General features: G+C 35.0%; 1 protein-coding gene across 5 annotated transcripts in view; it reads right to left on the reverse strand.

The window, feature by feature from the left end:
- LOC144968718 (stromelysin-2-like) overlaps window positions 1–27,500 on the reverse strand; it is a 68,468-nt gene that overhangs the window by 7,157 nt on the left and 33,811 nt on the right. For all 5 annotated transcript variants that reach the window (XM_078907332.1, XM_078907331.1, XM_078907333.1 and 2 more), the window contains exons 3-9: window positions 25,410–25,551; window positions 22,660–22,744; window positions 13,247–13,395; window positions 5,200–5,457; window positions 3,680–3,877; window positions 2,827–3,006; window positions 1,095–1,237 (exon numbers count right to left, since the gene is read on the reverse strand). In XM_078907332.1, coding sequence (XP_078763458.1) covers window positions 1,095–1,237; window positions 2,827–3,006; window positions 3,680–3,877; window positions 5,200–5,457; window positions 13,247–13,395; window positions 22,660–22,744; window positions 25,410–25,551 — 1,155 coding nt within the window. The remainder of the gene's footprint in view (window positions 1–1,094; window positions 1,238–2,826; window positions 3,007–3,679; window positions 3,878–5,199; window positions 5,458–13,246; window positions 13,396–22,659; window positions 22,745–25,409; window positions 25,552–27,500) is intronic.

Below are 27,500 nucleotides of genomic sequence, written 5' to 3' on the forward strand. Positions count from 1 at the left end.
TCGTTTCAAAACTCAAATGCGCTGTAATTTTTTGGTTTTGTTTTGTTTGTTGTTGTTGGGTTGTTTTGCTGTTTTGTTTTGTTTTTGTGTTTTGGGGATTTTTTTTTAGGGGGGGGGGTTGTTGTTTGTTTTGTTTTTGTTTTTGATTTTTGTTTAGTTGGTTTTTTTTTTTTTTTTTTTTTTGTTTTTTTTTTTGTTTTGTTTGTTTCGTTGTTGTTTTATTGTATGTTTTGATGTTTTAAGTGAGTAAAATAACAATGAAACAGCTACTTGCTCTGGAATTCGAAAGAGCATGCTGTGATTACGTATTGGGGAGCATTCTTGGGGTACTCGAATTTTATAGTTCGTTTCAAAACTCAAATGCGCGGTAATTTGATTCAATAGTCTGACGTCACGTCGCCCAGCAACGGCGAGCAACATGGTTCTAAACAAAGAAAATCGTTACTTTTTATTGTTCATACTGACTAGATAGAACGTTTCATATGGCATGTGATCAGTATATATAAAAGTCAAAACATGATCATATTTATAATGTTTTTCTCCTCTGGATACATTTTTTATGCTCGTCGGAGAAATATTTCATAAGGGCGTCCGCCATTATTGTTCCGATAGTTTAGAGCCAGTTACTAAGTTACTCTGCGTCATTACGGAGGAAGTGACGTCACGACTGTTGAAGCGTATTGGTTAATATCCCATACACCTTCTGATAGATTTTCATAAAACTTTGTATAGCATTAGATTTGTAAAAACCTCATGATAATGAAATATGAAATTTGTTTCCATTTTCGTTAATCTGCTATTTGATACTGAAGAAAATATATTGACTTTGGATATTCTTAAGTACATTTGTAACCAGTGCTCTTTTACAGTACTCGCTATATTCAAGCACACTCTCGGGAGTCGGGAGAAGCCAAAAAAAAACAACAAAACAAAAACCGTTTTGGAATCTGAGCGTGCCGAAATCACTGCTCATGGGATCTACCGACTTTGTAGGTAATATAGATAAAATTCGGCCATCCATTTCCTGCGTGCCGTATTGCGAGTAATGAACTAATGTCTTTCATTGTGTGTCAAACTGCCTTCGTAGTACTTACCCCAAATAGATAGCGGCGTTTCTTCCCCTCGGCATCGAACAGCAAAATGTTATAGCTGGGCTTTTCTGGGAAATTGATGTGATCCAATGATTTGGGACTGTCTTTTGTCAGACCCGATCTTGTAAGTTCCCAGCTTTGTTTGTCTATTAGGATATACAAGTGGTGAATTATTATAGAAATCGGTGATAGTTGAGGAGGTGTTGGAATGTATTGTACCGGCGGTGGTGATGGAGGTGGTATTGGTGACGATAATGATGATGATGATGATGATGATGATGATGATGATGATGATGGTGATGATGATGATGGTGATGATGATGATGATGATGATGATGATGATGATGATGATGATGATGATGATGATAGGGATAGACAAAACTTCTCTTGCTGCACCTCCTCCTATTACTATTACTATTACTGCTACTACTACTACTACTACTACTACTACTACTACTACTACTACTACTACTACTACTACTACTACTACTACTACTACTACTACTATTACTATTACTATTATTACTACTACTACTACTACTACTACTACTACTACTACTACTACTACTACTACTGCTGCTGCTGCTGTTGCTGCTACCACCATCACCGATACAACAACAACAACTACTACTACAACTAGTACTACTACTACTACTACTACTACTACTACTACTACTACTACTACTACTACTACTACTACTACTACTACTACTACTACTACTACTACTACTAGAACCACTTCTACTGTTGCTGCTGCTGCGTGAAAAATTATGACTAAACACCACTATTTCGCTAATAATCCCTAATGAAACAGCGAGGCAAGTTGGAGAATTACAAGTCAAGATACTTTCTCGGGGCAGAGGGATGTAACGTGATATTCAGATTAATTTTCTTACTTTTAATTAAGCTCCATTTAGTACTCTCCCTATTTGATCTTTAGCATTTTATGGCAGAAATCTACCAAGCAATGTGCGTTCATGATGCATAGAAGGAGTCAGAAAAAGTGTTTAAACCTGATATAATTTAGCTTTTATGTAGCGCAATATCCACTAAATGTGCTCAAAGCGCTTTACAAGGGTAACTGGTCAACAGCAACATTTAACATGTAGGGCGGGACATAACGCCTATTAGGCGATATTACAATTTTTAGGACAAAGACAACGCTGTTATTGGCCAGGTACTCATTTTACACCTGAGTACGGTGAGAGAATGTGAGTAAAGAGTCTTTTCCAAGGACTCAAATATCCGCCGAGTCCGATGCTCGAACCCAAGACCTTCCGATCCGAAAGCGAGTGTCATACCACTAGACCACATAGCCGCATATAGAAACAATTCTTTTAATGCCCTTCCGCGCGGCATTGACGGATATTGTCGCGAAGCATTCCAGGAAGAAATATAAATAATCCAGTTGTCCGAAATGATTTAGAGGCAATTGGATTCAATAGTCTGATGTCACGTCGCCCAGCAACGGCGGCCATCGTGGTTCTAAACAAAGAAAATCTGTACTTTTTTTTCTTCATGCTGGCTAAAACTTTTCATATGTCTTGTGATCAGAATGTGTAAAAGTCAAAAACATGATCAGATTTATAATGTTTTTCCCCTCTGGATACGCTTTTATGCTCGTCGGAGAAATATTTCATAAGGGCGTCGCATTGTTCGATAGTTTAGAGCCGTTACTAGTTACCATGCGTCATTACGAGGAAGTGATGTACGACTGTTGAAGCGTAGGTATTACCTTTGATGACAATGATGCTTCTCGTTTCCTTTACTGTAAAGACAACGTCTGGGTTTTCGGGAACTCCTGGGAAAGCCTTTGTAAGTGGGGACGATCCGAGATGGGTGCCATCGTACATGATATGATGGACTCGATCCTCCACCACTACATAGTACAAACCCGGAACGTCGCTGAATGGATCTGAGATAGAAACGGATAGATGATATATACATTTGAATTAGTCTTGGTTCGAAAATTTGAAGCATAAAACAACCTCGACCAGTTGTGCTTGCTCAAGTGAGCTATCTACTTTACAAAACGAAAATATTTTTCACGCTAACAATTTTACTTCTTGTGTTTATAGAATCATTAAACTACAGATGTTTAGTATTAAATAGAAAAATAAATTATGACCCCTCCGCCTACCTGCCTCAATGTCAGGGTGAACTATGCTATTAATGAGTGCTTACTTGCAGGAATGGGGTCCCGATAGTTCATTGGTAGAGCATTCGCTTCACATGCAAAGGACTGAGATCGATCCTGCATGAAGTCGAGATGTTTTTCTTCTCCCCTGTGATGGCCACTATATATTATTATTTGAAAGGTACCGAGTTCGAATACCCGCTCTGCGTTGTTACTTTGAGCAAGTCACCTCTCCCTAGCACTGCGGCTGACGCCTGGGTTATTTCAGTCTTCCCTTGGAATAGACCCTAAAGACAAATTTCCCTATGGGATGAATAAAGAATTTTTTTTTTAATTCTATTATTTATTACGCCAAAATACAGCGTTCCATAGAAAAAAAAATATTTTATACAAACTGTCCTAACAGAAATGAAATCTGTCAATGAACGCCATCACATCCCCAGCTCCTTACCTTCAACAACAGCATTGATAGTCTTGGTTTTACACGGTGAGTCCGAGGCCACAGTTGGGATGACTTTGGGCTTTGGAGTGACGGTCACGTATGGTCTGTCCCCGCCCTCGGGCCGTGTCGTCACGTAGGGCCTCCGAGTCCAGGGCCGTTGGGTGGTCGCTGGTCTAGGTCTGGAGGTTATGGGACGGCCGTTTGAACCTGGAGAGAACGTCATTTGCAAAGGAAGCGCATGAAGTATGTTTCAAAGAGTGAAAAAAGTTTGTATAGATTTTATTGTGAAGGCGTCGTGTTTTGTTCAGCATAAGTTCAATAACTGGTAAAGGAAAAAGGCAAATGTATTTATTTATGTATGTATTTATTTATTTATTTATTTATTTATTTTTTATTTATTTATTTATTTATTTATTTATTTATCTATTTATCTATCTATCTATCTATTTATTAATTTTTATTAATTTTTTTATTCATCTATCTATTCATTCTATTATTCACTTCATAATTTTTATTTTTTTTATTTATTTATTTATTTGGTTGTTTTTTTTTTTTGTTGTTTTTTTTTGCATAATGTATTGGAGTTACAATTATGTCGTACGGAGAAACTGGCAAAACTGGTGCGTGTTTAGTGTTAAAGGGGCACATATTTAAACCAAGCAGTCCATTTATGAGTCATGACTTGCATTTATGACCTGCATGTGTTGATTGACATTATGTCAACGATGAGGACCACGATAGCTCAGTTGGTAGAGCACTCACCGCAAAGAGACCGAGATCGATCCCGGGTGAAGTCGATATTTTTATCCGACCCCTGTCTACCAAGCAGTGATTGGGTAGCTGGGTCAGTTAGATCTGGCCAACAGTACTTTGCGATAGACTAGCGTCCTATCCAAAGGGTAGCAAACCATTGCTATTGTGCGTTTCAAGCTATAAAAACCGGTATGAATTTCGGCTCCATGAGCATAGTGGCTCTGAAAATATATCTTAAGCCAACGATATTTCAAACGGCATAACATTAGTGAATTTATTTATTTCTTCCTTTATTATTTTACTTTGTTTTGTTTTAGTTTAGTTCGCTTCTTTTTGTTTCGTTTTTGTTGTTGTTGTTTTGTTTTGTTTTGTTTTTTTTTGTTTTGTTTTGTTTTGTTTATGTGTTTGTTTTTCTTTTGGTGTGATTTTAATTTTATTTTGTCGTGTCCGCTTTTATGTTTGTGTTTTAATTCGATTTTATTTTGTTTTGTTTTGTTTTCCGTCTTCTTTTGATTTTTTTTTTTGAGAGGGCAGGTGTGGTCGACAGCTACGTGGAATAAGGAGAAGAGATCTCCTTTTTAAAATCACATTTTAAAAGTATGTTGGTTTTTGTTTATCTTTTCTTGTTTTTTGTTGTTGTTGTTGTTCTTGTTTTGTTTTTTGTTGGTTTGTTTTGTTTTTGTTTTGTTTTTTTGTTTTTTGTTTTTTGTTTTTTTTTTAATCATGACGGATTAGTGTTATAGGCGCAAAGCGGGCTTCAGGCAGTTTAATCTTACCGTACAAGAACTGTATCCCTCTGATATCATCGTCTGCCAACTCCGTGGAGTCCCGGTACACCGGAAACATAATTGCATCCGGTCTGTCCGAATGCTGCAGACCCATGGAGTGTCCGAGCTCGTGGACAATCACTCCCTTCAGCCTGTACTCCTCAGACCAGTCGTCGTCGTCGTCAATGTGAACATCTCCTGCTATTCCAGAACGGACCACACCGGGACCCCAAGCATGCCCGTATATGTTGGGTCTGTTACTGGACGCTGGTGATGAAGTGTGTATGGGGGGGGGGGGGGGGCAGAGAAGAACATTGATTATTCTTGATGAGTCCGCTGCTGGAATTATTTGAATCAGTTAAGTAAGGAATGGAGAGAGGAATAGAAAAGGAATAAGCCAACAGGAGGGAAACTAATTGAAGATCCCTGTAAAAGTCTCCCAGGTCTACAGGATCAACCAAGAAAATACTGGGTAGACTACGGTCAAAACATACAAGAACAGCTGCCAACATGCACAAATGGGGGCTCCCAGGATCACCAACATGCCCAAAGTGCAACAAAGCACCACAAGATGCAAACCACCTCGTACTAGATTGCCCAGAGACAAAACTGGAAGGGGAATTTGAAACCATCAACAAATGTGATGATGACTTCCGAACCTGGATTGATACCTTGAACATAGAAGTGTAGCCGAACGATACTTTACTACTAGTAAGGATAAAACGTGACTTTGAGCAATAACGAGTATGGCTTGTGATAATGTTGTTATAAAAAGAGTAGGGCCCTACACAATAGAAGTATTGGACTAAAAGCGATATTTAGTAGCTATTGCCAGACACACAATATTATAAGGAATAGAATTAATGAGGAAAAATTCCCCTCATAAATCAGATCGTAATAAGATGCATCATTTTACAGTTATTTAAAATGCACGCTTGACTGTGAGGTGCAGTGATGCATAAGTCGTCTTAATATGACATGAGGTTCTACTTCGACACTTAAACCTAATATTATAATATCACCTCTAAATAAGAAAACACTTATACGATTTCCGTCTGATGTGTCACTATTCTGACACTATTCTACTACTACTACTACTACTACTACTACTACTACTACTACTACTACTACTACTACTACTACTACTACTACTACTACTACTACTACTACTACTACTACTACTACTACTACTACTACTACTACTACTACTACTACTACTACTACTACTACTACTACTACTACTACTACTACTACTACTACTACTACTACTACTACTACTACTACTACTACTACTACTACTACTACTACTACTACTACTACTACTACTACTACTACTTACTACTACTACTACTACTACTACTACTACTACTACTACTACTACTACTACTACTACTAATACTACTACTACTACTACTACTACTACTACTACTACTACTACTACTACTACTACTACTACTACTACTACTACTACTACTACTACTATACTACTACTACTACTACTACTATACTACTACTACTACTATACGACTACTACTACCACTTCTACTACTACTACTACTACTACTACTACTACTACTACTACTACTACTACTACTACTACTACTACTACTAAAAGTACTTACTGTTCCTTCTCTGCTGCTGGTGCTACCACTAATGATTATACTTATACCGACATCCCTTATTTTTTATTTTTTGTATTTATTTTCAACAACAGTCTACACGTTTTTATATTTCACTTTCTAAACTGCATTACACAGTTCCTCCCCGCCTCCCCTCTTTTCACTTAATTAATTGCGCACCTTTTAGAAATATCTAGCATTCTATTTTAATTCAAGCTTCCTTACAAAGGAGCATGCTATTTCCTGCCAACCAATGTTTTGTTTTTTCATCTTAACTACGCCACGACCACATTATCTCATTCAATATGTGGTGTTTTATTCATCCTGTTTTGTTGATAAAGAGGAAACCCGGAACGTTCATTTGATCTGTTTTTGTAATTAAATTGAAGCTTACATTCAATTTCACATTATTATTTATCACTGTCCTGGCGTGAAATGACAAATGCCTTGTTTCAAGTAAACCAGATTTTTCTTTTAAATACTTCTATACATTATTACGTACGTTTTATTTTTGGTGTGTTTTTTATTGTTTTTGTTTTTATTTTTTGTTCGTTTGTTTGTTGTTTTTAATCTTAAGAATCTTCTGACCAAATGTCATTTGAAATGAGGATTTACAGTAATCTGGGATGGGCTCAATTACAGACTCCATCAGATCCAGACGGTGGAGTTGATTCGGTCATGCCTGCAGCATGTCAGCAGACTGTGTCCCGAGAATTTTTGATGCATTGCGTTTAGGGGGAGAAAGCTCATAACTCCACCAGCTGGATATAACGTGCCAACACATAAATGAAACTGTGTAACATTAAACGTTTAGAGTCTGATTAATACAATTTAGTGAGAACTGCTCATAAAATGGCTGGCTAAAAACAACAAAGAGCTGAGTGACGCCAATTTCGTTCCTTCTTTATCGTTACCCTGGACTCCACAAGAAAAGAGGAACCGAGGTAGACCTAAGGAAACCTGGAGATGAACTGGAGAGAGAGAGAGAAATAGAGAGAGAGAGAGAGAGAGAGAGAGAGAGAGAGAGAGAGAGGAGAGAGGAGAGAGAGAGGAAGAACTAAACACCCAGGACCTCAGTTTGTAGACTGCAGCCTATGCAGTGAAAGACCGAGAATATTGGCGATCTCTTGTTGACTCAAGCACCCGACGGTGCTGAGAGGTTTGAATGAATAAGTGATTATGAACATAATATAGAACATTTCTCCTGATTCATCATACTCAATGCCTTTCACACGGCTGCATTCATTCCCTCATCAGATCTCAATCATCCGTGGTGTTTCATTCATCCTGTTTTGTTGATAAAGGGGAATCTCGAAACGTTCATTTGGTATGTTTTGGTAATTAAATTGAAGTTTACATACAATTTTATTATTATTATTATCTATATCTTCGAGCTTCGAGCAGCAACATTTACATCATCAGATCATATGAAACCATTTTTCTATCTCGTTCAGAGCAAGTCGCCTGTTACTGTTAGAAATACTTATGATGCTATCTCACTAACACTGTCCGTCATGCACTTACAATAACCGGGTACCTGTTCACAACTGAGTCGAATGGGATAATGCGTATAAAATGATTTACCCAAGAACACAACTCAGGATGGAGAGTTCTGTCACATGTCTGGTCGGTCACTGACCACGCCGAACAACACGACAAGAGATAAAGTACCACTTAAGCCATAAATTTCATATAATTTTATGTCATAGATTGATACGGCGTTCCAACTTATCATAAAGTCTTAAACGGTTATGTGGTCTTGTGGTGTGACACTCGCCTCGGCATCGGAAGATCCAGGGTTCGAGTCCCGGTCTGAGCGGGGCATAATTGAGTCCTTGGAAAATGCTCTTTACTCGCATTCTCTCACCGTACTCTAGTAAAAATGAGTACCTGGTCGTTGTTTCTGTCTGGAAAAAAATGTAATAATCGCCTAACACTCTTCATGTATTTGAGCACGTTAAGTGGAAATTGCGCTATATAAATGCTTAAGTTTGAGTTTAAGTTTAAACAAAATGCTCTTATCAATATTCGATTAACGAGTATTTAAAAAGTGGGGTCAGATTATGATCTTTAAAATAAAACATTTTCTGGCAAGAATTAAAAAAAGCGGTTTGCCCAAGCCTTGTTACTACTACTTTAATCATTCAAGAAAACAGCGGACTCCGGAGACATGAAATACGAGTTAATGAATAAACATCACAATCTCTGGTTCGATGTAACATTTCATTTTATGAAGAAGGAAAACAAACGCATAAACAGGAGAGAGAAATCGATCACTTGTAACTGGCAGAAAATGAATAACATATTTATTTAATTTGACACAATCAAGTTTTTTCTAATGTTAATAAATACATACATGAAACGGTGTGTATGGTCTAATCAAAGCAAGAAAGAAAATACAAGGGGGAAAAAATGATTTTTTAGGGTGTGTCTTTTTTCTTGTATTTTTCTTTCTCGCTTTGTCTGGCGATGTTTGATACAGGCTTTTTTTTCCGATCTTTATTAACTCACTCAATCCAAGATATTTTTGCTACTTTTCAAATATGGGAAAAAAATTATTAAAAATGAGCATATACATGGATAGTTTTATTCAACTACCATGAACATGTAAAAACTAAAAACATTTTCTTTGATACTACGCCTATAATTTGTCTCAGAAAAATGTAATAAATAGGCATGGAGTAAGAGTAACCCGGGTAAACTACGGATATAGTCGGTGTTAGGGTTAAGTGAGTTAACGCTAGGACAAACTTGATTGAGTCAAATTAACGTTATTCAATTTCTACCATTTACAAGTTATTGATTTCTCCCCCCTGTTTATGTGTTTCTTTTCCTTCTTCATAAAATGTGGTCACGGCAAAAAGTCAGATTACGAGTACCTATTTACCTTTCTTTAGAACGTGAAAACAAAACTATGAGTAGGTACCCTTTGTAATGAATTAGTCGTGTTATGTTATAATAACAACACTAATTAAAGCGTTAGATTGTTTCAATTATCTAAATGTTGTTGCTTTTTGTGGGGTTTTTTGTTTGTTTGTTTGTTTTTTGTTTTGTTTTGTTTTTTTTTTTTTTGTTTTTTTTTTTTTTTGGGGGGGGGGGGGGGGGGGTTGGGGGGGGGGGGGGATGCGTGTTTTGTTTTGTTTTGTTTTGTTTTGGTATTTTTTTAATTTTTTTTGGGTTTTTTTGTTTGTTTGTTATTTTTTTTTTTTTTTTTTTTTTTTTTTTTTGTTGTTTTTTTTTACAAGTCACAAGTTACTGATTTCTCTCCCCTAGTTGAAGATGAGTAAGCAATATAAGTACCTTACTCACATCAATAGAAACACTCGAATTTGGATATGACCTACAAACCGATATCCACAAATCTGACGTACTCCGAAAAATCACATTTGAAAAATATTTTGGTTAGAAAACTCTTCCTTCAAATATCGATCGATTAATAAGACCCTCACCGTTAAAGCAACTAATCAAAACCAAAAAAAAAAATTAAAAAATAAAAACAAAACAAAAACAAACAAACAAAATAAAATAAAATAAAATAATAATAATAATAATAATAATAATAATAATAATAATAATAATAATAATAATATAATAATAATAATAATAATAATATAATAATAATAAAAGAAACTCTCAAACCCGGTTACAAGCCCCGTATTTGAATTTGTTTGCTGTTGTTTTGTTTTGTTTTGCTTGGGGGGGGGGGGTTGTTTTGGGTTTTTTGTTTGTTTGTTTGTTTATTTTTTTTGTTGTTGTTGGAAAGACAATGGTCATTTTAAAAGATGAATTTTCTGACCAAAATTCTTAAAATATGTTGGGGTTTTTTTTTTCAGAGTAGAGTACAGATTATAATGTAAGGTGTGAATAAATATAATCGGCACTGGATATAACGTGCCAACACATAAATGAAACTGTGTAATTAAACGTTTAGAGTCTGGATTAATACAATTTATGAGAATGCTCATTAAACAACTTGTATAAAATGGACATGCAGATCTGATTATGGGCTCATTGCTGTAATGGAAATGTACATTCAAACCAGCACAAATTAGTCCATTACTAGCAATGTTAAATCAAGTCCATAATTAAGTTGGATTATCAGACCTGCATATACCTGCATGTCGTATTGACTGAAATTGTCTAATTTTCACGTCATAGTACAAGACGTGATACGGTTGTGGATGGTTTAGATATGAAGCTGGGTAAATAAGTACTGAATTTAGTTGCATATGGGTTAACGAGGGGATACATTTGGAATTGGTAAGCGCATTGGGCATGGTGATTTGGTGGACCAATACTATATTATGTTAAGACTATAAGCCCATATAGTACCACATGTCAGTGAAAAATGAGTTTTTACCAAAATTGTCAAAGGCAGTCGTTTTGTTCAACGGTATCGATTTTTTACTTTTATTTTCAGAATCAGGGCAATAAAAAAATAATTTCACCCATAAATTTGGACTTGAAACCAATCATCAAAGTAATGATACCGTAAATCATGAAAAACGGTAACGATACTAATGTGCCTGATATAAAACAATGGTACCTTGAAATAATAAAATAAAAAATAAGAGAGAGAGAGAGAGAGAGAGAGAGAGAGAGAGAGAGTGAGTGAGTGAGAGAGAGAGAGAGAGAGAGAGAGAGAGAGAGAGAGAGAGAGAGAGAGAGAGAGAGAGAATGGGATTAGTTTCCAGCGTACCATGTCCTTAGCTTCCATCACAAGGATGGTAAAATGGTAATCGTAGCTAGAGTCATCGGACATGGGCCCTAGGCATGAAGTTGTTCAATCTTGAAATCAGTGCTTCGTTGAAAATAGTGGTTAACCGATATGATGTTGTAACGAGAACCATCCATGTAACTAAGAGGTGTCACCTGGTACACTTTGCTATCATAATGCTACAGCAAAACGTTTTCAATTATTTAGACGTCTTCTATACGTCTATCTTGTTTTCCGAAAGATAAGCATTTTTTTTGACCGGGTCATTCACCCGATTTCACCACCAAACACACAATACAAAATGTAATCCTTAAAATAATGAGATGACAACAGCAAAAAGACGTATTACAAACACTTTTTCAGAGCAGACAACTTCATATTCCCAAACAATGACAATTCTCGTACTTATGACGAAGAGGAAAACATAGAGAAATAAAATATTAAAAACAAAGACATGTAATAATATTATTATTATTTGCCACTTGCTTGATCTAAATGGCCACTTGAGTGAGTTGGAGCACTTGAACTTTCCAACGAAAGCTTGACCTTTTCCGTTGCTCTCTTCACTATACCAGTCACGCGTGTCAGCCGTTATTGGTTCTTGCAAAGTGCATGGATGTGTCATTGCTCTGATGGCGACGATCTTTAGCTTCAGCTGTTACGATTGGTTGTTGCATGATGTAGGTGACGCGAGGACAAGGTATTTTCATTAAAGTTCCTTATTTCTTTCCGGCTCAATTTCTTTCAAGGATACCTTTTGTGACGATGTCACTCCTGCCCAGCACAACATAAAAACTTTTTCAATCTCAATTTCAGCCCAAGACCAGCCAAATCAACAATATCCATTTATATACATGGCAAATGCGTTTAATTGTCTGTCTTTCCCCGTTCAAGTGCTCCAACTCAGAATCATATGTGTGGCTATAATATGGTCTTGTGGTATGGCAGCGTTGTCTCTGTCCGAAAAACTGTAATATCGCCTAACAGGCGACATGTCTCGTCCTACATGTAACGTGTTGATGTCGGCAAGGGATCTCCTGTAAAGTGTTTTGAGCACGTTAAGTGGACATTGCTCTATATAAAAGCTCACGTTCGAAGTATAAATTTCAGTAGAGTGCAAAAAGAAAGCACTGGGGAGGCAGGCGTGGTGGATCTTTTATTCCAGCCAATCTCTAAGTGATGACGTTGTGAAGTAATGAGCGATGAGAATGGGAGGGGGAGGGGGACACCTAAAGCCCGGGATCGTAAAAACACTTACTAGAAAGAGTTCGCAAAATGGACGTTTCGGGTGTAACAAAACAACAAACAAAGAAACGTTGAAAACAAATAAATAAAAATGTAGAGAGAGAGAGAGATAGAGAGAGAGAGAGAGAGAGAGAGAGAGAGAGAGAGAGAGAGAGATGTAACGTGTCTACTCCTGGGTGACTAGATTATGAATGAATTGGAAGTTTCCGCTCATGAGTCAGACTTGCGAAGTCCTAGGTTTGAGAGAAAATGGCTGAGATTTTAATCGATCGCTATCTCAAGGACAAATTTTCTGGCCAAAATTTTTGTAACTTATTTTTTCTTGTGGATCTTTTCAACCCCAGCTCCATTCCCCTTCCCTACCGCGACGGCCGATCCAATAAAAATTAAAAAAAAACAGAGCTGCCAACACGGCATAATGAAATGATATTGACAAAGATATCATGGAACTTTGGTACATTTAAAACATACACACCTTTTCCATCAAATACTGGATCAAACGAGGGCCCGTGTCTTCTCCTTGCGAACTTGAACGTAATATCTGGCCTATTCGATGGAGATACCATTCGAAATCGCAAGGGCGAAACATCACTCCAAATTCGAAGAGATTCTTGAATGATCCGTCTGCGAGGGGTAGAGGGTTAAAAAGGCATTAAACTAGGTTCATGTTCAAAGTTTATTTTGGGAATTTTCCAATAGATAACATTAAGTTAAATCAGATTTTCAAAATGATTAACAAATGAAAACAAAATAAGATCAATATTTTTGTATATCAGCAGCATGGATACAAATAAAATAAATCACACTGTAAGTACAGATACGCTGCACTGCGGCTGACGTAGTGGTTAATCGAGTCTTCCTTTGGAATAGACCCTAAAATCAAACTTAACCTTAGGATGAATAAAGGTAACGGATCAATATTATTATTATTATTATTATTATTATTATTATTATTATTATTATTATTATTATTATTATTATTATTATTATTATTATTATTATTATTTTATTATTATATTATTATTATTACATTATTATTATTATTATATTTTATTATTATTATTTATTATTATTATCATCACTATCATCATCATTATTATCATTATTATTATTATTATTACTATACATCATCATTATTATATTATTATTATTATTATTATATTATCATTATTATTATTATTATTATTATTATTATTATTATTATTATTATTATTATTATTATTGCTATTATCATCATACTTATTTTTAAAAATCAATGCTCATTCCGAATGCGAGTAGGTACATCATAGAGATACTAATCAAGTGGAAATTCCATCATAGTGTATGTGAGCAAGTCACCGGTCACAATTTGATCACATTTTCAGAAATAACTAAAGAGCAACAAATCAACAATCAATCACAGCACAGGAGCATAACAAAAGAATGCTTGAGATGACGGCGAGTTGTTGAAACCCATAGATTCTGTACTCTGAAAAGGAGACAGATTTTTTTTTAATTTATAAAACCCGTCCTTCAAATATGGAACAATTAAAATGACTCTTGTCAAAAAGTCTCAAACCTGGGACTTCCAAAATACGACAGTAAAGAGTTTTGCACCTTCGCACTTAATCTCATTCCGCTATAACAAACAAATCATGCAAATATATCTTAAAAGTCGAAACCATTTAAATTTGACCACGACTTAATGAAAACATGGAGACGGTCTTGTGAGGAAGAGGTGAAGTTTGGCTGGAATGTCCTGGGGAGAGATGGAGAAGAAGACACAGAACAGAATACGGAGGAGATGTACTGTTGAAGTCCAAAAGGAATGAAGGATTAAATGAATAAATGATTCATGAAATCCTCGTCGGGGCATTCCCTATTGATGCTTTGCGTTTAGCTTTTTTAAAACTCACAACATCCGCCGGGCGGATTTTGATGCTATGCTTTTAGCCAAAAAACTCATCACATCCGCCAGCGAATATAACGTACCAACACACAAAACTATGTCGTGTTACCTTGAAGTTTATAGTCTGGCTGATATACTTTAGCGAGAACTAGATCTACTCATAAAATAAAAAAGCTGATTTTAAAAAATAACAAAGAGCTGAGTGACGTCAATTCCGTTCCTTCTATTATGCACTATGCCATGCTTTGTGTCTCTCATTTCAGTCCATATTATATACATAGTGAACAATGGAAGCGATTCAAGTAAAGTGTTCGTCCAACCGAGGGCTGTCCAAAGTTGGATATTTCTGTAAAATGTAAATACTCTGCTTTGTTTATAAAAATGTTAGCACACGAATGGGTCAAGCTGAAAAAGGGGGTAGATATTTCAAAAACTGTGAACACTTTTATTATGTAGGCCATTTTGAACACACTTCGCAATGTGGCCAATGACCCGAACACATGAGAAAATACAGACCTGCCTACTTGAAAATTTAAAAATTCGTAATTTTTAGATGATGAAAATAATAATCGCTAGATCAACTATTTATCCTCACAATGGTGAAATAACACTTCAAAATCATTAAAATTATGTAGACTGGCATCAACTTTAATTTTCAATAACTTAGAGATGCTATGAAGTTCTGAGAATGGAGCCAAAATTTGGTAGTTTTTCGAATTTTTCGTAGTGATAAGCAGTTTGAACATAAAATAGGTCATCCCCCCATTGTTAGAAACTGGACATGAAGCGATTATTATTTCGGTTGGAATGTTACAAGATTCGACTTTTTCATATATTCAAGTCTATTTCATTGCTTCTTTGTTACAACGAACATGACTAAGTAAATGATTACGAAAATGATGGCATTGACAATCCAAGCAGCAATGGTCTGAAATAGTTGGTAATTATGTGTCCCCAAAACCATCACTTGCTATTCTTGGAAAGCAAACATCTGTAAACTTATACTTTCCGCTCATCCGAGCACAAACACGAACACACACACACACACACACACACACACACACACACATTGAGATTCCCCTTGCAATGATCGGTAGATCGATGTGGTCGTTGTCGACGACAATTCAAATAAGAATAGAGACAGATAGATTGATAGATAGATAGATAGATAGATAGATAGATAGATAGATAGATAGATAGATAGATAGATAAAATGGATAGATAGATAAATAGATAGATAGATAGATAGATAGATAGATAGATAGATAGATAGATAGATAGATAGATAGATAAATAGAAAGATAAATGGATAGATAGATAGATAGATAGATAGATAGATAGATAGATAGATAGATAGATAGATAAATAAATAGAAAGATAAATGGATAGATAGATAGATAGATAGATAAATAGATAGATAGATAGACATACATACATACACACAAACCTACATATATACATACATACATGTCATACATACATGTATACATACAAACATACTAACCTACACAAAACATACATACATACATACATACATACATACATACATACATACATACATACATACATACATACATACATACATACATACATACATACATACATACATACATACATACATACATACATACATACATACATACATACATACATACATACATACATACATACGTACATACATACATACATTAATGTATAGATAGATAGATAGATAGATAGATAGATAGATAGATAGATAGATAGATAGATAGATAGATAGATAGATAGATAGATAGATAGATAGATAGATAGATAGATAGATAGATAGATAGATAGATAGATAGGTAGGTAGGTGGATAAATGGATAGATAAGATAGATAGATAGGTAGATAGATAGATAGATAGATAGATAGATAGATAGATAGATAGATAGATAGATAGATAGATAGATAGATAGATAGATAGATAGATAGATAGATAGATAGATAGATAGATAGATATGCATTCTCACATAGTCGTAAATAAACAGATAAAGCTGAGTGATATTTCATGCTTAAAGCATATAACACGGCAGGCTATAACACGGTATCTGGCAAATGGCCAAACACTTCCATAGATACATGTTAGCAATTCCAAGACATTTCTTCCGATTATCCGTACACGACTATATTCTCTTTTTCATTTTATCCAGAAAACGTTTAACTTCATAAGATGATTGATTGAAAAGCCATTCGATTTGTCAAAAAGTGTCAAACCTGAGAGTTCAAAGTGTTCTCGTCTCGTTTGACAAGCTGAGGGTCATTTTAAACAAATACATATGTGAAATACATAGACGTTTTTCAGCCAAAATAAAAATAAGTGTTTTATGAAATAAGATAGTAAACTGCTTTGGTTCATCATTATATACCCAGTACTTTTGCGACAGTCTAGACCTTGTCAAGGTCTGTATGTAATCTACAGCGTAGATATTAGCAATGTTTGAAGATGGAGTACGTAAAAAGGATTTTTAAAAATAAATATCGATGTCAGCTTCAACCAATAGTAAAGCGTTTGCATAGTTGAGTAGTAAAGCAAGTTTATTTGGGTTACAAACACAGGTTTTAATAAAAGACTTTCACGAGCTTGTCGAATGAAAATCTGGAATCAAAACGAGTGTTTATAACCCAAGAAAAAAAAAAAAAAAAAAACATGAGTTGATCTAACAATTACACCCCTTCTCTTCCAAAACCACTAATAAAACAAAGAATTCGTTAAAGTTAAGAAGGAAGACGGCAAAACAATTGAATTGAATTAAAAATATAGATGCACACTTTATAATTAGTCTCTCTCTCTCTCTCTCTCTCTCTCTCTCTCTCTCTCTCTCTCTCTCTCTCTCTCTCTCTCTCTCTCTCTCTCTATCTATCTATCTATCTATCTATCTATCTATATATATATAAATATATATATATATATATATATATGTGTATGTATATGTATGTATGCTTCTCTCTCTCTCTCTCTCACACACACACACACACACACACCCACAAAAACACACACACAAACACATACACATACATTAGTTGTGTAATTACGTCATCACATTTCGGGCAGATCATTAAGCACGAATAAAATCATCGTTAAAGTAATTAAAATGAAAATAACATAAGAGTAAATATAAGTTTTAAGTAAGTCTAGATTAGAAGTTGATTTCAGTTTAATTTAAAGTGTCAACATGAAAAAAAAACATCACATTGTTGCGTAGACTATATATTACTCCCATTTCATTTTATTATTGACGTAACAAGTTATGCTGACCCAATTCAATAAAAGTTCAGTCGCACAAGAATACAATCAAACGGTTTGTTTATTAATGACATTTTCTCTTAATTAAAGGTCCTATTAAATAATTACACAATTTCTGAATTTATTCTATAATAATCTTCGCTGACTGTTAGTTTTAAATAGGAGGTATAATAAAATCGTTTTTGAACTTGTGTTTGTTTTCGGCACTTGTTCTTGATAATAGCACTCATAAAGTCGTGCTATGGTCAAGAACTTGATGCTGAAAACGAATGGAAGTTCAAAAGTTGTATAGATTTGGATTTTTAATGCATGCGTACGTAACAGAGGAAATGATTTTGTTTTTGTTTTTATTTTGATGTATGTATGTATGTGTATGTGCATGTGTGTGGATGTGTGTGTGTGTGTGTGTGTGTGTGTGTGTTTTGTCTCACTTTAAGCAACTTAACTCAAACAAGATCTCTTAATATTGTTGGCTGTATATTCAATTTTCAGTTCCTAGTTCAACCCGACGAAGTATTATTCTGAGGCGTTGAGTCTCATTATATGAAACATGGGACAGGATAAATTTATATATTAATCCATAATTATGAAGATTCCAACTTAAATTTCATTTTTAGACATTCATTTAATCCCAGCATCATACCAAATGGAGGCGATGATCACATTTGGGTCATTTTACGACCAGATGTAAGCACTCCGGCATGCAGGGATGACAGATGGCGATGGGCTAGGCTTTTCAGTAGACATAAACAAAATGGCTGACAGTGCTAACTTTATTTACTATTATAATGTAAACCTTCTTTCGTCTACCCGGAACTTTGATGATCAAAAACAGTGTTGCCATACAGTTATAAAACACTTTTTTTCTATTTTGACAAGACGTCAGCTTCAAAAATCGGATCAACAGACATGGCTCTCATCTTGTCAAACACGTATGTTCAAAATCTGGAATGTTTTTGTATGCCTTAAGTGTCATCATGGACAAGTTTTATATAGATATATAATAATAATAATAATATAATAATAATAATAATATAATAATAATAATAATAATAATATTATTATTATTATTATTATTATTATTATTATTATTATTATTATTATTATTATTATTATTATTATTATTATTATATTATTATTATATTATTATTTATTATTATTATTATTATTATTATTATTATTATTATTATTATTATTATTATTATTATATTACCATTATTATTATTATCATTATTATTTTATTATTATTATATTATTATTATATTATTATTATTATTATTCATCATCATCTCATCATCATCATCATCATCATCATCATCATCATCATCATCATCATCATCATCATCATCATCATCATCATCATCATCATCATTATTATTATTATTAATACTATTATCTTTGTTATTATAAATCGTATAGCCGATATTGTGCTCTGGCAAGAAAAGTATTATAATCCCCTTTTGTAAAAATATCGAACCCCGGCTATAAAGGGTTAATCGAAATCTGGTTTGTTTGCTTAATATCATAAGATTATGGTGGCTAGGAGGAATTGGGACGAGATGGTCGAGTGGATAAGGCATATTTCACTGTCTCGCTGAGGATTTTTATTCAAGTCTGGCTTCTTTTCTATCTCTTGCAAAAAACGTAACTAGCACTGCTCAATTCCCAGGGCTGCAATACGGCTCATTTCTTGGTTACCTCAAGTTTATCTCAAAATAAACCATTGAGACATTTTTTCCCCAAGTACTGGTATTATTTAAACGATTACTATTTTCACAGTTATTTCATGGATGTTTTTATCAATTTCTGATGTGCATTGGCTTTGAATTAATAGACATGAGGCAATTCGTCATATATCATTGCTTGGTTGTTTTTTATTTTGTTGGGGGTTTTTTTTTTTTGGTTTCTTTTTGGGTTTTTTTTTTTTTTGCTTTTGTATTTTTTTTTCTTTGTTTTTGTTTGTTTTGTTTTTTTGTTCTTTTTTTGTTGTTTTTGTCTTTTGGGCGGGGGAAAGGTTCTTTTTCTTTTTTTTTTTTTTGTTATTTGTTTTGTTTTTGTTATTTTTTTGTTGTTGTTTTTCATTTATTTTATTTATTTATTTCTTTTTTGTTCAACTCGACGTAAAGATTATTGGGGGGGGGGGGGGGAGTACTGTTTTTCTTTCCTTTTTTGTAATTATTGTATTTTTTTTGTGGGGGAGGGGGGTATTTATTTTCGGGTTTTGGTTTTGTTTTTATTTTTGTCTTTTTTTATGATGTTTCTTTTCTTTTGTTTATTCGCATTTCATTCTTTAGGGTTTTGGGGGAGATTGGATTCTTTTGTTGTTTTTTTTTTTTTTTTGGGGGGGGGGGGTTGGTTTTATTTGGGGGGGGGGGGGTTGTTGTTCATTGTTTTTTGTTTTTCTTTTATTTTATTTTTTTATTTTTTTTGTTGTGCCTGGTTTACTTTTTTGGTTGTTTTGTTTTTGTTTTTGTTTTAAAACTTTTTTTTTGTTTTTATTTTTTTGTTTTGTTTTTTGTTGTTTTTTTTTTCTTGTTTATTTTTCAAACCTCAGTCAAAAGGGTGGATGGGGGATAGTTGGGATTATTTTTTTCCCATGGGTGGGGGTATTTTAACAATTTTTCAGGATTTCTTTTGTAATTAACCAATTGAAGAGCACGAAAAATGAAATGAAGACCTATAATAATATCCTATATCTTACTAGTCTATATATATCTATATTGCTCACCTTGACGATGAAATCGGTCATTACTCAACGTCAGAACTACTAAGACAGATCTGTCGTACTCTAAGAAAACATCTTATTTAACATTTTGGCCAGAAAACCCGTTCTTCAAAAATCTATCGATTAAAATAACCCTCATCTTGTAAAATAAAATTTGAAACCTGGGACTATTATTTATTTAAAGTCGCCGGTTTGAGAGTTTTTCAACAAACAAAATGCGAGTCATTTCAATCGGTCGATATTTGAAGGAGGATGAGTTTTCTGGCCAAAATCTTAAATACTTGAGGGTTTTTTCCCCTTGTCTTTTCTTTACCAGATTACGGTAAAGATGACTCCACGGGTGGATCATTATAAACACAAGCCCTCATTACAGAATCAGAATGGCCGCAAGACATTAGACAGAACCCACGCAACAATAATTCATATAAACAAATATAGCCCGTGGTTTATATCGTTATGGGCTCACTCTCTCAATTAGCCAATCGTTTATTTAATAAACTAGCAAGCCATTGATGTGGCCACCGTCATCATCATAATTAATGAATAAAGTAATTATGAATATTGGTGAACACTGGCAAAACACGTTTGTGTTTTTGGGTTTTGTGTGGGGAGGGGGGTTGTTTGTTTCTTGTGTTGTTTTCTTTTTATTCTTTTGTTGTTTTGCTTTGATTTTTCTGTTTAGATTTGTTTTGTGTTTTTGTTTCGGTATTGGTCTGTTTTATGTTATTGTTTTTGTTTTATTTTTTGTTTTGTTTTTTGTTTTGTTTTTGATTATTGATTGGGGGGGTATTAGGATCTTTGTTTTTCATTTTCTATATTTTGTTTCATTTGCTTGTTTTGTAATATTATTTTGTCTCTCAGAAGAATACAAGCGTGAATGTGAAGCTGTGACCAGATATGGCGGAATGTATTTTGCTATTCAGTAAGGTGATGTAAAAAGGTCAGTACGACATCTTTGTGTAGACTCTTAAAGACTATTTTTCAACACTTACTATACACTCCTTTTTTCTGTGTAGTAGTATGCAACTAGATGCCTTCCATAAGAAACAGCTCAGGAGAATTCTAAATCTTCAGAAGAGTAAATACCCTACCAAAATAAGTAACAAATCGCTGTAGCCTACATAAAATGCGAAAATACATCGCTATCGATTCAATATTTGGAAACAAGATGGAGACTATTTGGACATATTTTAAGGAGAGACATAAATATTCCAGCAAATAAGGCGATGGCGCTATTCTTTTCACCAAGCCGACATAACAAACACAAAGGCAGACCCACAACAAGAATAATATACACTACGAGAAATAAAGACCTCAAGCCTCAATGACACAAGAACTGAGATGCCAAAAGAATTTAGAATATCTGAGATCCATCGCAGCTTACCGTCATCAGTGCAAAGAACTCACTCAACAAATCAGAGAAGCTGCCAAAGCGTACCAGTCAGAAGATTAGGAAGCGATCGGCAAGTGGGGCAGAAATTCATTACGATATTTATAACTCAAATGGACAATAACGATTACTTGCTACCTGTTGGATATGACCTTATTTTATTGCAAAGTTTTTTCCAGAAAATGTTCTGACGCCGTCAAACCCCGTCCTTACTTCGTGGACAGATGGCAGAGGGAAAAAGTCCCTGTATAACAACGCTTTTTCTTCAAAGATTGTGATTTATAAAATGAATCTGAATTAAAAGAATGTTGTTTGTATCGTAACGAAAATGTCGTAGGGAAAGGGTTAAACCGTAGCCATCATTAACTTGTCACCCTGATACTAGAACCTCTAAGACTTATAGTTTGGCGTCATTTTTTGGGTTTGTGCAGAGCCAAGTGAGTTGTCGTTAGTAGAGCTCAAGGAAACAAGTGATTCCATTGGTTGAACGTTTGAATACAACTCACGATTTGACTTCTTTCGTGGCCAAAGACTTGTGTTTGGGCGTTATTTTTTTTTGTCAGTGTTAACGATGGCTATGGTTAAACCCCGTACAGGTAAGTGACCGTTTAGTCTACTGACCTTTGCTTCGCCAATCCAAATTGGCTGGATGGTTCCTCTAGAGCCCACGTCAGACTGTTGCTGTCCCACTTATTTACTCGGCCGTCTGGAAGGAGATAACGAAGGCATGAAAAAAATGAATAAAATCTAGAAAATATAATTTGAAAAATTACCAGGATAATAATCTAAAGGGCATATTTGAAATAAAAAATACAAATTAGTTGCTCTGTTGAGTTTAGAGTTTTCAGACTTTTTTATTAATATTTTTGTAATTTGGTTACAAAAACCAGACCAATATAGGTTGGTAAGTTCCCTGTCAGTTAGTGTAAACGATAATCCTTCCATATTTTACACTGGTAAAATGATAGTACAAAACACATTTTGGCCTTTATTTTGGCGGGATAAATAAACCTGTTTTATTTTATTTTTAGTGTTAATGGTATCTTCCATATTACCATTTCAACTATTTACCCAGCCAACAGCGCATCAAATTCCCTCAGCAAGACATGATGAATCAAATTTTATTTAATACAGTACAGGTTGCCAATTAGACGCCCCGTAGTAGAATGCAGTATGGTGCTTTGACTAATGACCTGGCGATGAATCTAACCAAGAGATGATAAACGGTTCCCATTCTGCTATCGAGGTCATATTCTATTTGTTGAAATCTATAGTCATTCAAATGTGCAATTCTGTGTGGGTGTGTGTGTGGGTGTGTGTGTGTGTGTGTGTGTGTGTCTGAATGTTTGTGTTTTTGTGTATGTGCGGCTTTGCGGTTTTTCTGATATGACAACAACATTCGGACCTGCATGTCTCTGGTTCGAGTCCCGGTGCGGGCGGTAGAGACTTGAACCCTTGGAAAAAGCTCTCTTTACTCACATTCTCTCGTGATACTTTACTGTAAAATGAGTAACAATAACAGCGTTGTTTCTGCCAAAAAGAGCATTGTAATGGCGCCTTACAAGCACCATGACTCGTCCTACGTGTTAAGTGTTGTTGTTAGCTCGATGCTCCTTGTAACGCGCTTTGAGCATGCCAAGTGGATATTGCGCTATATAAAAGCTCGAGTTTTCAACCTCTCTCTCTCTCTCTCTCTCTCTCTCTCTCTCTCTCTCTCTCTCTCTCTCCCTCTCTCTCTCTCTCTCTCTCTCTCTCTCTCTCTCTTGGCTGATTCCACCATAAATCTGATACGATACCAGTGATATCAGTTCTAACAGTCCATGGTGATATCTCCATTTCATCCAGCCTTCCCCATATCAAATTCTTACTGTAGATAAATTAGTGTTGTGTTTTTAATGGGAGGATGTTGACGTGTTATACCCAGCAGTCAAGACTACGATAAAGACCTCAACAGTTACAGATTAGAACAGATTACGTTTTATACTTGAAGGGACCTGGGCCTGGAAGTATGGAGTCAGTCAAGGTGTTGAATGATTGGAAACAGCAGAGTATTGCCACTCCAATGAATTTATCTATTTGAAAAACACATGACGACTGAAATATGAATATATAGTATCATCATCACCCATCGTGGCTTGTACTCTTGAGTACGTTGCCGGTCAGCTGTCTCCACGAATCACGATCCTCTGCGGTGCGCACGAAATCTGTGTTGCTTTTTAAGTCACATTTGGCCATTCTTGGGTTATTTAGATAAGTCATTCTTTGTCTTCCTCTAGCTCTCTTTCCTTCGATCATCCCAGATATTACCAACTTTTCTATTCCGTCTCTTCTCCACACATGTCCCAGAAAGCGTAACTGCCTCTTTCTGATGTTATCGATCAGTATTCTTCCCTTTTTCACCTTCTCCAACACTTCCTCGTTCGTACACCTGTCTGTCCATGATACCCTCAACATTCTTCAATACACCCACATCTTAAGTCTTAAATGCCTCTAACATCCTCGTACATTCTTTGTCAAGCGTCCACGTTTCACAACCGTATAAAAGGGTACTTATAACATATGCTTCTACTACTTTCATTCTGGTCTTCAAGTTTAGGTTGTTGTTTGACACAACTGGTCGCATTTTATATATATTATAGGCATCATCAAATATACCATTATATTATAGAACATCTTTGGGCATCATCATCACCAGCAGTAGCAGCAGCAGTAGCAGCAGCAGCAGCAGAAGCACCACCACCATCATCCTTATCATCATATTCATCATCATCATCATCATCATCATCTCTATCTATCTATCTATCTATCTATCTACCTATCAATCTATCTATCTATCTATCTATCTATCTACTATCTATCTATTTATCTATCTATCTATCTATCTATCTATCTATCTATGTTTCTATCTATAACTATCTATCGATCCATCTCTATCTATCTATCTATCTACCCATCTATCTCTCTTTTGTTTATTTTTCGCCATGATTTTGATTTTATGAAAATGATAAAAAAAAAAAAACCCTCAAAGGAGAAATATAATAGGCGCGCACGCGCGCGTGTGTGTGTGTGGTGCGGGGGGGGGGGGCGGATTCATATTTAACTCACTCAATCCTAGAGAATTTTGCTACTTTTCAAAATTGGAAAAAAAAAATGTATTAAAAATGAGCATCTGCATAGATATTTTTATTCAACAACCATGAACATGTAAACATTAAGAACATTAGCTTTGATACTACGCCTATAATTTGTCTCAGAAAAATGTAATAAATAGCATGAGGTAAAAGTAACCCCGGGCATATTACGGATATAGTCGGTGTTAGAGTTGAGTGAGTTAATGACCCAATACAAGCAATACTACAGTGAACCCTCACCTGGATATCTTGTTATCAAGTATCGTTTGCGTCTTCGGTTTGGCCTGGCTTCTTGATTACCACAAACCATGATTGGTTTTTCTTGCTTTTTATCTTTGGTATCATTTTCACTGTTGATGTTGGTGGTACTGGGAAGGTCCTCCTAAATAACAGTACAGGAAAGGGTTTGGAAATTGGTCATTGTTGTGGGTTAGTGGTATGCGTAGTTAGTAGATTCATAAAGTATGACCGTGACCTAATTAAGTGCACATATTATTTGCAAATAAGTGGCACTTTTGCTGTAACATAATATTTAATATGCATTTGTTGTTGTTGTTTTTATGTTCTTGTTTTGTTTTGCCTTTTGTTTTTATTGTTTGTAGTTGTGTATTTTTGTTTTGTGTAGTACTGTATTGCTTGTATTTTGTTTTTTGTTTTGGTTTTTTTTTTTCTATTTTTTTTTCTTTTTTTTTCTTTCTTTTTTTTGGTGTTTGTTCTGTTTGTTTGATGTATTTCTTTTGTTTGTTTGTTGGGGTTTTTTTTTGGTTCTTTTTTTTTTTTGTTTGTTTGTTTGTTTGTTTAGTTTTACTTCTTGTCTGTTTGCTTTTTTTTTTTTGTTTTTGTTTTTTAGGGGTTTTCTTTTCGTTCTGTTTTGGTAAATTTTTCATCTATTTTACATTTGTAGGGTTTTATTTTTTTTTCATTTGTGATATTTAAGATGGTTTGTGGGAGGGGGGGGGGGAGGGTTGGTTATGCGGGGCAGGGGTTTTTTGTGTTATTTTTTTTCTTGGGGGGGGGGATTAAGGGTTGTTATTTATTTTATTTTTCTTTAATTTGTTTTTTTCCAAACTGGGAGATCCAGCACTCGCATCACAATTGAAGATAAGAAACCGGTATCGGTCCCCGGATGAAGTCAGGATTATTACTGTTTCCTCTCTCTCTCTCTCTCTCTCTCTCTCTCTCTCTCTCTCTCTCTCTCTCTCTCTCTCTCTCTCTCTCTCTCTCTCTCTTCTCTCTCTCTCTCTCTCTCTCTCTCTCTCTCTCTCTCTCTCTTTACCCACCGAGCTATGATTAGGCGTGCTGGATAGCGCCATAGCCAAAGTGTATGAAGTAATTATTATAGTGGCACTATGTTTAACTGTGTCAATCGCTTTGGTGTGATTCTTGTATAAAACTCCATTACTGTATGAAAATGGATAAAATAGTATATTAGATGAATCCATTTCAATCCATTGTTCTTTTCGCGTATATCCTCTCTTTTCATCGATATTTTATAGATTCGATATTCATGGTTCCCAGTGAAGTCCCCAAACCCGCTATCAGAACAACTAATTAAGGAGTATCCAAAATAAACAAGGAAATATAAAACGATTATATCTGCCTCTTAAGACGCATCGACTTGTCCGATGATAAGAAATAATAATTATTATGATAATAACATTTCAACAGCACACGTCTATATAAAGATTTCGAGTTTTTCTGAATTTCCCTGTAGTGTTTTTGGAAATTGTTTTGTTCTGATCTCAATAAAAATTGAATGATCTTCAAATAGAGATACAGACCAGCTGGATTGATAGATGAAAAGAAAATCACTCTCCTTATTAGGAAACCAGATTTAACAAGCCGAACATAATTTGTTTGAATGTGCAAATTACATACATAAGGTTCACTGGATTCTTAAAGTATGTCGCACATCTCTTTAATTAACATTTAAAACAATAAGTCTCTTTTAATTCTATTTTCATTATAGTGCCACAGTAATTATTGTGATGTCACTTTAGACAGGTAAACGCATTCTCTCTCTCTCTCTCTCTCTCTCTCTCTCTCTCTCTCTCTCTCTCTCTCTCTCTCTCTCTGTGTGTGTGTGTGTGTGTGTGTGTGTGTGCAAGTTTTCATATTTACAACATATCATCGAAAACAACAATAAAAATAATTTAAATCTTAAGCTTTTATACAATTCAATATCCGCTAAGTTCTCAAAGCGCTTTACACATGTTCTCCACCCGTTGTGGTAACGAGCCTGAAACCGCAGAGCATCTAGTTGAACGGCGCGTTGTGACGAAGCTTCCGGGCGGGTTTAGGACGGTGCACGAGTGCGGTACGGAATTTGCA

Source organism: Berghia stephanieae, chromosome 3, assembly GCF_034508935.2.
Source record: "Berghia stephanieae isolate SIO BIC M18660-M18661 chromosome 3, UCSD_Bste_1.3, whole genome shotgun sequence".
Classification (NCBI taxonomy): domain Eukaryota; kingdom Metazoa; phylum Mollusca; class Gastropoda; order Nudibranchia; family Aeolidiidae; genus Berghia; species Berghia stephanieae.